The sequence below is a fragment of the Octopus bimaculoides genome, chromosome 15, assembly GCF_001194135.2.
Source record: "Octopus bimaculoides isolate UCB-OBI-ISO-001 chromosome 15, ASM119413v2, whole genome shotgun sequence".
In the NCBI taxonomy this organism is placed as follows: domain Eukaryota; kingdom Metazoa; phylum Mollusca; class Cephalopoda; order Octopoda; family Octopodidae; genus Octopus; species Octopus bimaculoides.
Window position 1 is genome coordinate 32,930,586 of NC_068995.1, and position 13,511 is coordinate 32,944,096.

General features: G+C 37.3%; 1 protein-coding gene across 3 annotated transcripts in view; it reads left to right on the forward strand.

Moving 5' to 3' along the window:
- LOC106880612 (uncharacterized) overlaps positions 1-13,511 on the forward strand; it is a 92,110-nt gene that overhangs the window by 70,010 nt on the left and 8,589 nt on the right. For 2 of the 3 annotated variants that reach the window (XM_052973234.1, XM_052973235.1), the window contains exons 3-5: positions 726-831; positions 2,743-2,878; positions 6,367-12,210. In XM_052973234.1, the coding sequence (XP_052829194.1) occupies positions 726-831; positions 2,743-2,878; positions 6,367-12,210 (6,086 nt within the window). The remainder of the gene's footprint in view (positions 1-725; positions 832-2,742; positions 2,879-6,366; positions 12,211-13,511) is intronic. The other variant, XM_052973236.1, reaches the window with a different exon arrangement.

Genomic DNA, 13,511 nt, shown 5'->3' on the forward strand with positions numbered 1-13,511 from the left:
GTTGAAAGAATGACACATACAATACTGAATATGTTAAGACAATCTGAAAACAATAGAAACTTTGAAGCGTTTACCAGTTTTTATGAAATTTTTGGATTAACGGACTTGAGTTAATGAAAGCTAAATGTAATGGAAGTTAATTAGTCCGATAATGATTTTCAAAGTTAACTTAAAAGTTAAACTGCTAACGAAAATGTTAGCTTTGTTAATTAATGATTAATGGACTTATGCCCAGCTCTGCATATATGTATATACATACTCTCGGAGTGGTTGGCGTTAGGAAGGGCATCCAGCTGTAGAAACTCTGCCAAATTAGATTGGAGCCTGGTGTTGCCTCCTGGTCCACTTGTCCTCAGTCAAATCGTCCATCCGATGCTAGCATGGAAAGCGGACGTTAAACGATGATGATGATAACAGTTTCAGTTTCCGTCTACCAAATCCACTCAGGGCTTTGGTCAGCCTGAGGCTATAGTAGAAGACATTTGCCCAAGGTGCCATGCTGTGAAACTGAACTCAGAACCATGTGGTTGGAAAGCAAGTGTCTTACCACAGCCATTCCTGCAAGTATGTGGGACATTTTATATTGGAATGGTTTGTTTTCTATATTAAAGTGTTTGTGTGTGAGAGAGAGCGAGCGAGTGAGTGGTGTGTGTTCCAAACTTATCTATAAGATATTTTGTGATAACTTGAGACTGATTTTATACTGTTTTTCTTTTTCACTCCAGGACTCAGGAAGGAGTTACTCCATTACATATTGCTGCTACCTGGGGGAACACAGACACACTTAAACTACTGTTAAAGAATGGTGGAGATATAACTTTACGTGATGTTGTAAGTTTTTTTTTTTACGTAAGGTTTTGTTTACTGGTTTGCTCTTACCATTCACTTTTACATTGCTGATGAAATTTTTTTAATGACATTTTTCCTTTTCCTCCATTATTTAAAGTCAGAGAGGAGTGGAAGAAGTTGAGGGAGTTGTTACCTTTGTTGACAACACAGGAAGAACAGATTGCTTAACCCTTCAGCATTTAAACCAACCATATCTGGCCCAAATATTCTTCCCGTTTTATGCTCAAACTGGCCAGATTTGGCCTCTTACACTGTCCCTACAATGCCATTAATAGTGACTAACTAATTAGTTCTATAGTCATTTCAGTAGAGCGGTGTCCTTACAGCCATAGATAAATCTGTGGCTCAAAACTGAGCTAATACTCTGATCTTCTTAACGTAGATGAACATTTTGGAATTTTCTTTCTTATTTATAGTAGGCAATTACTCAATAGAAATAAAGTCTTTACAAAATATATAATTAGCAACAAAGACAATATTAATACTGAGATGTAATATTTATCCCCACTTGAACATAGAGATTCTGTTAGAACAAACTATATTGCAGTTGCACTTTGGTGCATTTTGCACCAGAAGCCAATATGAGAGTTTGTCTCAAGGTATATATCGCAGTATAGTTTGTTCTAACAGAACATCCATGTTTAAGTGAGGATAAAGGCTTTATAGCCTCTGTGTTTAAGGGAAGGTGCATGGCCAAGTGGTTAGGGTGTTGCGTTCATGATTGCAAGATCATAGTTTCAATTCCCAGACTGGGCAGTGCATTGTGTTTTTGAACAAAACACTTCAATTCACATTGCTCCCGTTCACTCAGCTGTAAATGAGTAGCCCTGCAATGAACTGGTATGCTATTCAGGGGGAATGTTTGTGATCTTGACCACTTACACACCATGGAAACTGGGTAACCAGCAGTATGAGACCTGGAGCTTCAAATAGTGCTCACTCACTTTATATCTGTACTTATGTATCCTTTTTTTTTTTTTTGAGTTTACACAGAAACAGGGCTCTTTATTCATATATTTGCAAGTAATATGTTCATGGTTAAAAATTCTATAAACCAAATTCAGTTATTCAAACAGTATTACTGATCTCAACTTTAGAGTAGTTACACCATTTCCATATTGTAAAAGGCAACTAAAAAGATTGACAATAAGAAGGCCATCGGATCAAAACACACTACCTCAGAAAAGATATTCAACTGATATCAACATAAAAAAGTAGATAATGCTGATAATACTAGTACACTTGTTAGTTTAAATATCTAATACTCTGATATCATCATCACTTTAATGTCCATCTTTCCATGCTGACATGGGTTGGATGGAGTTTATTGAGGCAGATTTCTATTGCTGGGTCCCTTTCTTGTCACCAACCCTCACCTATTTCCAAATAAGGTAATACTCTCCATGGCCAGACATGTTTCCATGGAAGATTGAGAACAGAGGACACCACTTGCATGATGGTGACATGCATTTACAACCTTCACAGGTTTTGTCAATGCAAAGAACACTAATGCACATACATACACACATAATATATATGCCTACATATGCAATGGGCTTCTTTCAGTTTCCATCTACTAAATCCACTTGCAAGGCTTTGGTCAGCCTGGGGCTATAGACACTTGCCCAAGGTGCCATGTAATGAGACTGAACCTGAGACCATGTCATTGGGGACCAAGCTTCTTACCATACAGCCATGCCTGCACCTACAGATTATTTATTTATTTCTGTTGAATGTTATATCAAACGGTTTATTTTTATTTGACTTATAATAATTGCCAGTTTTAACATTTAGAAGAAATTATGACGCATATGCCTTAGCTATGTTTGATGTTTAATTGAAAAAGTTTCAATATCAAGAATTTTATCTCTTATTTTCATTTTCACATTCTAGGATGGAAACACAGCTTTGGATATGGCTCAGAATTATGCACATGAAGATTGTATCAAAATCTTGCAAAGACATTCCCAGAAGTTGAAATCCAAGTTAGATGCTCACATGAGACAATTAAAACGAAGCCGTTCACTAAGTAAGTAAATGTCTTCTTTAGCTCTTTAGCATTTAAGCTGGCCATATCCAGCCCAAGTATTTTACCTGTTTTATGCTTGAACTGGCTAGATCCAGCTTCTAGCACATCCTACAATGTCATTTTGGACACTGGGCCTCACTAAGGAAATGACAAGGGACCTGAAGATGTGGCGATTTTCTGTACTTGATAAGACGTATCAGGCTCAGTAAAATTGCTGCCTTCCACACATACAGGCTTGTCCTTTCAGGTGCCGGTGCCACATACAAAGCACCAGTGCCAGTGCTGTGTAGTGGTTGGTATTAGGAAGGGCATCCAGCCATAGAAACCATGCCACAACAGACAACTGGAGTCTGGACAGTTCCCAGCTGGTCAACTCCATGGTAAATGTGTCCAACCCATGCCAACATTGAAAACAGACATTAAACAATGATGATGATGACATCATCAAATCTTGAATCTGTGACATAATGCATGATTAATTCAAAACATTGTGAATAAATAGGCATTTGACAGAGTAATCTAAATGCTAAAGAGATAAAATTGACTGGATATCTGTGATTCAGTTATTGATTGACTAGAATCTGGCCTCTAGACTGGTTCAAGATATGCAAGTTGAATTGCTGTGTAGCTTTAGACGAGCCACATTTTTCTGTTACTCTTTTAGTGGTTTCAGTCATTAAACTGCACCCATACTACAACATCACCTTCAAGGATTTTTAGTCACTCATATAGAGCCTGGTACTTGTTTCATTTCTGTACTTGATTTCTTTGTATCTATTAAATTGTTTCGTCTTGTTTTGATGTGTTTTTATGTTGCACCAGTACAAGTGAGGTCACTATGCTACTTGCAAGACTCAAGATCCTCTTCAACCTAGTAGGTTTCAGTAGAGTAGGAGTCGGTTTTATGGTAGGAGATGAATGGGTGGATGGTGGCAGTGGTGGTGGTGGTGTGTGTGTGGGGGGTTAGGTGTGAGATAACGGACCAGAACAGAATGGGTTTGTTGCAGAACAGAATGGGTTTGTTGTAGAAGAGTTACACAGTTACTCACATTACAGAAGAGAGGGTAGGAGTTGCTGGGTTGGAGCTGGAAGGAGATACAAATACTGGCGATGGGGTGTCAGAGTGGACCCTCAAGGTATGGAGTGAGTTGAAGTGAGTGGGGACAGGAGAAAAGGGTGATTGAGTGGGTAGAGGTTGCAGTAGTTTATGGGGAGAGTGAGGGATGGTTAGAGATGTGGAATGAACATGTGTTGAAGGATGATCTGTAGGGAGAAGTAGATGAACTCACATGTAGAATATGGCAGTGATAGAGTGAACATGTGAGAAAGAAAAAAACCCATAGCAATATGATATATATATATATATATATATATATATATATAGGTACAGGCATGGCCATGCGGTAAGAAGCTTGCTTCCCAACCACATGATTATGGATTCAGTTCCACTGCATGGCACCTTGGGCAAGTGTCTTCTACTTTAGCCTAAAGCCCACCAAAGTCTTGTGAATGGATTTGGTAGACAAACGGAATGAAACCCACTGTATTTATATATGTATGTGTGTGTGTTTTTGTGCCTGTATTTGTCCCCCCATCACTGCTTGACAACTGGTGTGTTTATGTCCCTGTAACTTAGTAGTCTGGCAAAAAAAGGCCGATAAAATAAGTACTAGGCTTAAAAAATAAATCCTGGAGTCAACTTGTTTGACTAAATCCCTTTGAGGCAGTGCTCCAGCATGGCCTGTCAGATGACTGAAACAAGTAAAGAAATGAAAGAGAGTGTGTGTGTGTGTGTATATATATATATATATATATCGTCGTGGCACTCTGTTGGTTATGATAACGAAGGTTCCAGTTGATCCAATCAACGGAACAGCCGGCTCATGAAATTAACAGGCAAGTGGCTGAGCACTCCACAGACATGTGTACCTGTAACATAGTTCTCAGGGAGATTCAGAGTGACACAGAGTTTGACAAAGCTGGCCCTTTGGAATACAGGTACAACAGAAACAGGAAGAAAGAGTGAGAGAAAGTTGTGGTGAAAGAGTACAGCAGGGTTCACCATCACCCTCTGCCGGAGCCTTGTGGGGCTTTAGGTATTTTTGCTCAATAAACACTCACGATGCTCAGTCTAGCAATCGAAACCGCGATCCTATGACCACGAGTCCACTGCCCTAACCACTGGGCCATTGCATCTCCACACACACACACACACACACACACACATATTATATATGAGAGAGAGAGAGAGAGAAAACTGGGAAAGAAAGGGAGACAAGAAATCTTCAATGAAGAGCAAAACTTTCTCCAATATGTGTGTGTGTTTGTATGTGACATCTTCATCATTATCGTTTTGTCTACTTTGCATGCACCCGACCCACTCTGTGAAGTGTGAAGTTGTGGGAAAGGGCTACTGAATGAAAACTAACACCTCAATAGAGAAAATCATCATCCATCTCATGAAAACATTGGTAGAGATTAAGTGAATGAACCAACATGCATAACATAAATGTATATATGTCTACCTAGCTATCAATTTGTAAAGGTCTGAGTGTTTATGTCTTTGTATTTATACTTTATCTAACTACTAATCTATAGATAGACCCACCCCCACCCCTTAAACAAACAAATATTTTTATAAAAGGAAAAATAAGCACAGATAAATCAACTGAATAAGAACATTGGAAAATTGCAAGCAGGGAGACAACTCTTCCTCTCATGTGTTGTTGACTGAGAGTCGTAGTTTCAGTAACGTGTGTGTGTGAATGCGAAGACATACATTGTGGACTCTCTAAATTGTAGACGATAGATGAGGGTTCTGCAGATTTTTGCTGAGCAATCTTTCACAGATAATTCGTTTTTTAGCTTACTCCTTCCATCAAATCAATATTGCTTGTACAGTTGCATTTTGTGCCACATATTAGATGTTGAAGTGATGGCAGAGCAATGTAATGTAATGTGAAGTGTTTTACTCAAGAACACAATGCATCACCCAGTCCAGGAATCGAGACTAAGATCTAACAATCATGAATGCAACACTCTAACCACTAGGCCATGTGCCCTCACTTTGTATGTAGACATACACATATGGTAATATACATATATTAATCTGTACATATATATACATATATTTATATTAACCTAATTGGGCTTTGTAATTGTGGAAACTGTGACACTGGTAATAGATCATAATTAGCAAGTGACAATGGTGGTGATTAAGAATCTGTTTCATGCAGCAACTAGTCAGTAAATTCATCTGTGTACTTAGCAATGACACTCGACAGTCCTATGCTGTTCCTTTGACTTTTACATATTTTAATCAAGTATGTCATTCAGCCAAATTTCTTCATAATTTTCACAAATACATTTACTTTCATTTCAATTATCCCTACTAAATACTGATCATCCAAATGAATAACTTATTGATAATATGTAAAATCATCAATTATATTTCTTTGTAATAAACAATTTATTATTTTGTTTTTTAGATGAGAAGACAAAACCCACATCCTCAAGATATGTGCACCAAATGCCATCTGAGAGCTTCAATGCCAGCCAATATGTAACTGCTGATAGTGATCCTGAAGAATATGAATCTCTGGAAATGTCAAAGTCTAAACCTTCATTTTCCATCCTCAAAAGGACTCAGAATGGTCTGGTTCATCATAGTAAAGACAAACAGTTTGACATGAGGAAATCTGTTTCAACAGAATCTTATGAGGAGAAATACATCAGCAAAAACACTGGATATCAATCCTCTAACCGACCGATACCTGCTCTTCGTAGGCGCACTGGCAACATTGCAAATCTGCCAGAGAAATTTAAGGATACTGAGATTAAAAGTAAGAAAGAATCAGAAGTTAGTTCTGAAATGTTTCTGACTCCTGCAGCCTCAAGCCCACGGAGACATCGTCATCGACCAAGTCGGCGTTATCATTCTGATGATGATTCTCCAAATGTTAGCTCTTTGGAGCAGATTTCTAGTAGTGAGGAAGAATTCATTAGTTCAACTAATACTACAACAGATTCCGATCTATATATTACTGTTAATGAAACACCACAGAAACCAGTATTTCCACGTATTGATCCAGATTTGTCCATTGACTTACAAAAAAAAATGGAAAAATTGCAATCATTGAAAATTCCAATTGCTCATAAAATTGAACAGCTTCGTAATTGCCTGAACAAACTGGAAAACAATCAGTTATCAGCTTCTCTGGAACAGATTCTTCATGAAAGTCTTATAAATGAAAGCAAGCCCATTAGTGTACCCATTGTTCGAGAAAGTTATCCTCCAACTCACAGCCGTTTATGGAATGGTCGACATAGAGAAGGCAGAACACAGCCTACACATTCAGTCCATAAAAAATCAAGTCCAAATAATGTTGATATAAAACTAAGCATGGATATTCCTTCAGGAAAGATTTACGTGAATGAAAGGAACATCAAGAAATCAAAACATCGTGGTCACCAAACATATGAAATTCACCTGGATTCCAGTGAATCAACAGAGAAAAGCAGTAACAGATCAAAAGATGATTCAGTTATTGATATTAAACTGAAACCAAAAAAGAAATCCCACAAGAAAATTTATGTCGTGAATCCACCTCATGGCTCAGAGTTTCCTACAAAATATGAAAAGTTTGAATATTTAAACAGTGAGTACAATGATAAAAGTAAATTAGTATGTAATGAACCATCTTATAAAGGACCATACCCTAACGTAACAGAAAACAACCACAACAGAAATAATCCCAAGTTTTATAATCATGCTGCTGGTCACACTGAATATTTGTCCCAACAAACCAATCAGAATGGCTGGGGTAGAGGACAGTATATTGATGAGAGGTGTGATAGAATAGTAGCAAATACAACTAGTTCTGTGTATCAAAAAATACCGAGAAGTAATGCTGAAAAAACCTCCTGTAATAAAGAAAAACAGCGGCAAGAGCCAAGCAGAATGAGAGAAAGTGGTCATCCTTCTGGCCATTTATATCCCAAACTGACCACATTAACAGATAATGATGATGAGTCTTGTGAAAATCGAAATGATGTGCGGTGTGTTCAAATACCATCAAGGTTGCAACATCAACAACAAAATGCGCATTTAAGAACAGTTTCTGGAAGAGATCATCTTGACGGTGCAATAGAAGAGACTATTGTAAAGCAAGTATTTCGACCACCCTGCTCTAAATCACAGGCTGTTCTATCTAAAAGAACTCAAGAGTTCAGAAAACCAGATTCACAGGTTCTTACTCATGCAGAAGTTCACCAAGAGGAAGAACCATCTCGAAATAAAATTTCAACCAGGAACAAAAATTTTCGGTTTGGGGGGCGTGTCATACAGAAGCCATGTCACAAAGATATTGCAGCTAAAACAACAGTGCCCATGGTGATGAACACGCCCCTTAATCCTCAAATTGCTCGTTGTAAGTTATATGAGACTGAAAGTGCAGTGCAAAATATGGATGTTAAACGGACTGAGTCAGATGTGAGTTGTGCTACTACAGATACCTATGTTACATGTAGAACAATAGGCAGTGAAAATAGTGAAGAGTTCTTTTCTTGTGATGATGGAACCAATGAAAGTGCTCTTGAAAGTAAATTTGAAAGTATTCTACATTCTTTCAGTAGCTATCTGAAAAAACAACTTGAACAATCTAATAGTCAAGAATCCAGCAATTTTCAAGATTTTCAATTCAATACTGATGAATTATCAAAAGCCATGTTAGAGCTGAATCTGAAAGAAGGAAATGATTCTTCCATTGATGCAGAAGCATATATGAGTATGTTGTCACGAATTGAAGATCAGATAATTACTGAGCCACAACGGAATGGTCAAGAATCAATTTCTCTCTATACAAGCCATTTTAAGAGTGTAAATACACCTGAAAACTCGTGCTACATAAGTACAAGTGAACAATGCCAACCAGTAAACTCACAACAGGTAGTTCATCGTCAGTCAGTGTCACCTGAATTGAAATGTTATGAACCAAAAGAGAGTAAATATAACAGTGCTCTGTTGCCTCGGGAAAGTGATGAAGATTCTCTCTACCTTGTTTGCAATCCAAATAATTCCAGTGCTGCTCAGTTTCAATCATTTGATGAACCCGACTGTAAACATTTAGTGCCAAAACCTCCAAAACTACTTCCTAAATTACAGCAGAAGAAATATTCAGCAAATAGAGATAGAGATTCTAATGAGACTGAAAAGACAAGGGGTTCTCATTCATCACAATTTTCACAAGTAATGTCTGAACTGCAGGGTAAATTCCAACAGAAAGCAGCACAGCCAAACACATCTGTTTATCGGTGGCAACCACCAGACTATATTCTGAAATCTAAACCCAGCTGTTCTGCTAACAAAGCAGTTGGAAGTACCATTAGCTCAAGTGCTCATCAAGAAAATCTTAAAAGAAATGTTGGTTTAGAATTGAAAAATCACCCCCTTGTCAAAAAATTTAATCGGTTAGATGATGGTGAACTTTCATTAAGTTGTGTTGAAAACTCATGTCATTTTTATTCATGTGAAACTTCGGGTAATGCTAATTGTAGTAACATAGTCAGTGAACCCATTGTTACTAAGTCTAATGATGTGCCACCTAAGATTGAGAGAACCGCTTCTCGGTCACACTTTGTGTCATTTGAAGAGAAAAAAAAACTTCATTGTAAACCAAGTCGCAAGCAAGAAAGACTTGTTGATCTTCACTCTTACTATACATCAGTCCAAGAAGAAGATGGACTTGATTACTCTCGTTATGTATCAGTTCAAGAAGAAGAAGAAGAAGAAGAAGAAGTTGATTCTCGTTATGTGTCTGTCCAAGGTGAAGCTAAACCTGCTGATTCTCAATATTTATCTTTTCAAGAAGATGAAATTCCTAATTCTCGCTATTTATCAGTTCAAGGGGAAAACCAACCATTTACTTCTCAGTCTCATTATTTGTCTGCAAGGGAGGAAACAGAAGCCTCGTCATCCAAACATCATTCCATGTTAACTCAAAATCAAAATAAGTCGGTCAATTCCCAGTCACATTTCCTCTCAGCTCAGGAAGATGGTCTTGGTATTTCAAAAATAAACCATATACAGCAGAGAAGAAAGAGAATTCCTCAAAACAGCCACTCTGGGTGTAAACAGCAGTCTGCTCCTCAAAATGAACCAGTTACATTACAAACCCGATTCACATCACCAACAGATAATTGTGGGGATCAGTCACATTATGAATCTGTTCAAGGTGGAATGATGTCAATAGAAGGGCAATATTTTTCAACTGTGCAAGATTCTTCTTATAGTTTAAAAGATCAAAATCTGGACCAATCTACTGTCCTTGATAAATCTGCTATAAACTCTCAATGGCAATATGTCTCTGCCAGTAGTGGCTTTCATAATCGCTCTGTTACCTGGCAGAATCCAATCTCTACATATGATGAACCTGATGCAGTTGTTGTTGTGAGTACTGATGATAGTCTTTCATGGAGTCCTGGAAAAGATGGTCATCCACCCCAAATTCCTCCTTTTACATCCACATCGGCTTCAGAAGATGTTACTTCTGGGTCTACCTCCTCTGATGGTCTTAAAAAATGTCTTGCATCTAAAGAGTTTCTATCTCCTGAAAAGAGAACAACTATGTGGGTTAATGGACTCTACAAGATTGAGGAATATTTTGACCAAAACATAAGTAGCATAAATCCAGTTACTTCTCAGAGCAGTTCTTCTGATAATGTAAACAACATGAAAAAAATTGCTGCTAATGCAAATAGGCCACAACCGTCAGCACCACCTAAGTCAGAGGTGTTTAGTGAGTTTACAACAGCCCATAGTGACTTTAATGCCATTACAGATATTTCTACTGTTGCTGTTGCTGGAACTACTGGTGATAAAAGTGATCCTTTGACTCCATCATCTCGAAGTCCTCAACGTCCTACTTTGTATCCATCCCTTCATGATCCTCTTCCTAATCCTGCTTCAAGTCCCACGCCAGAAGGTAAGGAACCAATGATTAAAAATAGATTGGCCAATGATGCTTCTATTCATGTGTCTTCTGATGAAAGGCAAAAAGATAATGATGGGTCATCAGCAAACTTAATTAATAATGTTAATGATAATGACCAGATTGGTTTTGTAAGAAATAAGACAGCAATGTGTGCAATTAATGTCCTTCCATCAGTTAGTTCAAAAGGATTAGAACAGGAATTGCCAAATATTAAACAGGAACTAGTGAATTTTAAAGCTAATAAAAATATTTCTACTCAGACACCTATTCTAAGGATCCCACCTAGCCCTCCAACTAAAAAAGCTAATTCACACTTGCCTAAACCCCCAAACCACCTTAAGAATTCTTCTAACATAACTATTACTAGTTATACCAATGATTCTAAATCACCAAAGCGTTTTGAAAAATTACGAAAGACAATCGTTAATTTAAAAAAATTGCTTCCCAGTGGAAAATCTCAGAGAAAAACTGGAAAAAGCACATTTATCAGTGTTGATAGAAGTCCTAAGTTTTTTTCTTCAAATCCTGGCCGATCAGTTGCAAAGACTGGTACTTCAGGAACACAAACTGATACACCAATTTATTATGAACCCACTCTCCAACCAGTACATGTTACTAAGTCTGATGAACTCTCTCTCTCTGTAAATTTTTCAGAGCACCTGTCTGATTACTCTGAGAAATACCCTGGTTCCATTATAGATCACCTTAAACAGCCAAATCTTTCTGAGACCTTGGACATTTGTAGTTCTTCTGGAGCAACTTCAGGTTCTATAGAAAGATTCTTGACTCCATATCAAGAAGAAAATGAGCAAGCACCTGTTGGTTTTGATGAAGTTGACTTCATGCCAACTCTTTCACAGGCAAATAAGATCATTGCTACTGTACATTATGGAGAAACATATCGGAGCTGTATCAAATTGCCAGATAAACATGACAAAGATATTAAATTCATACACATAGACCCTGAAAGACACATCAATTTTATTGAGCGTCGCATTTCTGTTGAACCTGAAAGTAGCCATTCAGAGGACTCTGTGGATGCTAAAAAATATTTCTCAAAATCACCTGAGGAAACTTCTAGTGAAAGCAGTGATGAGTTATTCTGGAAGTCGTATAGCAAAGCCAAAAAGGATAAAACCCTCACAGATTCAAAACTTTTACAGCTACAAAGTGTCCTCAAGAGCCATAGTTCTTTTACAGATGATGGTCTGAAGAAAATATTTGTAGATTTTGATTTGCCACTTCCAGGTCCAATCACTTCAGCTACTCGGGGAATGTACATCAATCGCCTGAAGGCTATTGCAAATGGAACTCCATCTCCTAAGGTTTTACCCTCCCCAGGTAAGGTGTCTCTAGAGACATTCAACCATCTAACTTGTCCATTTTGTCTTTTTCTTTGCCCCCTTCTGGCTGTTCACACATTATGAAGATGAAACAGTTTTCATCTGCTTCTTCATAAAATCCTTGTCTTTCAATAATGATTTTGTAAGGCAAAATAAGATCATCCCAATGTTTAGGCAAGTGATATTACATCACATTCAGTTTCTACTCTATGTTACTCCATATTATCTTTTCATTAAATTAGTTACTTTGCTAAATGAATCATGGATTAAATCATCTATTTTGGTGTGGATAATGTTTAGCTTAGTTTGGTACTTTTTACACATCAAACTCTTCCCATAGGTTTATATTATGTGCCCCCCCCCCCAAATGTTTTAACATTTAGAATAGCTAATAACTAAACTTTCAACCACACACACTTTGAAATTTTACTGAGCTTATTATTCTAGCAAAATATCACTGTATCAATTTGCTCTGTTGTATTAGAGATTATGCAAGAAAAATTTGGTGTAATTCTTGTGTGATAGTTTATTCATATTTGTTTTACAAGCAAAAGGAATTAAATGCTGAAGGTACTCATGTAATTATACTACTATTTAAATAACATATTATACAAGTTTAATTCTCATATTTGTTTAACATGTCTCAGTACTTTGAAAAATTATAAAAATGCTGCTCTTTAAGATGTTAGCTCTCTCACCCTCTCCAAGAAAAATCAACCCAAAACTTTAATTAATTAATTTCTTTTCTACATTGAATAATGATTTTTGTTTGTAGTATATTTTTTTTCACTCTGGAGAGAAGGTAGTCCCTATTACAGGCCTCTGACTTGCTATTTTCGGAAAGCCTAAAAGTTCTTGAAAAAACTTTAAAATTATATCTATGTTCAAAGGTACAGGAATGACTGGCTAAGATTTCTTTTCAAGCACACTGTACATGTGTGTGTGTGCGTGTGTATATATAAAGGAAACTATTCAGTTTTCTGTTGTTCTCTGAGTGGTTGGCGTTAGGAAGGGCATCCAGCTGTAGAAACTCTGCCAAATTAGATTGGAGCCTGGTGTTGCCATCCGGTTTCACCAGTCCTCAGTCAAATCGTCCAACCCATGCTAGCATGGAAAGCGGACGTTAAACGATGATGATGATGATGATGATGATGATGTGTATGTGAATATATATATATATATATTCCTCCACATTAGGTAGGGTATCGAGCAGTAGAAACCAACCCAAATCAGATTGGAATCTGGTGCAGTTCTCTGGCTTGCCAGATCTGAACAGACATTAAAAGATGGCGATCATAT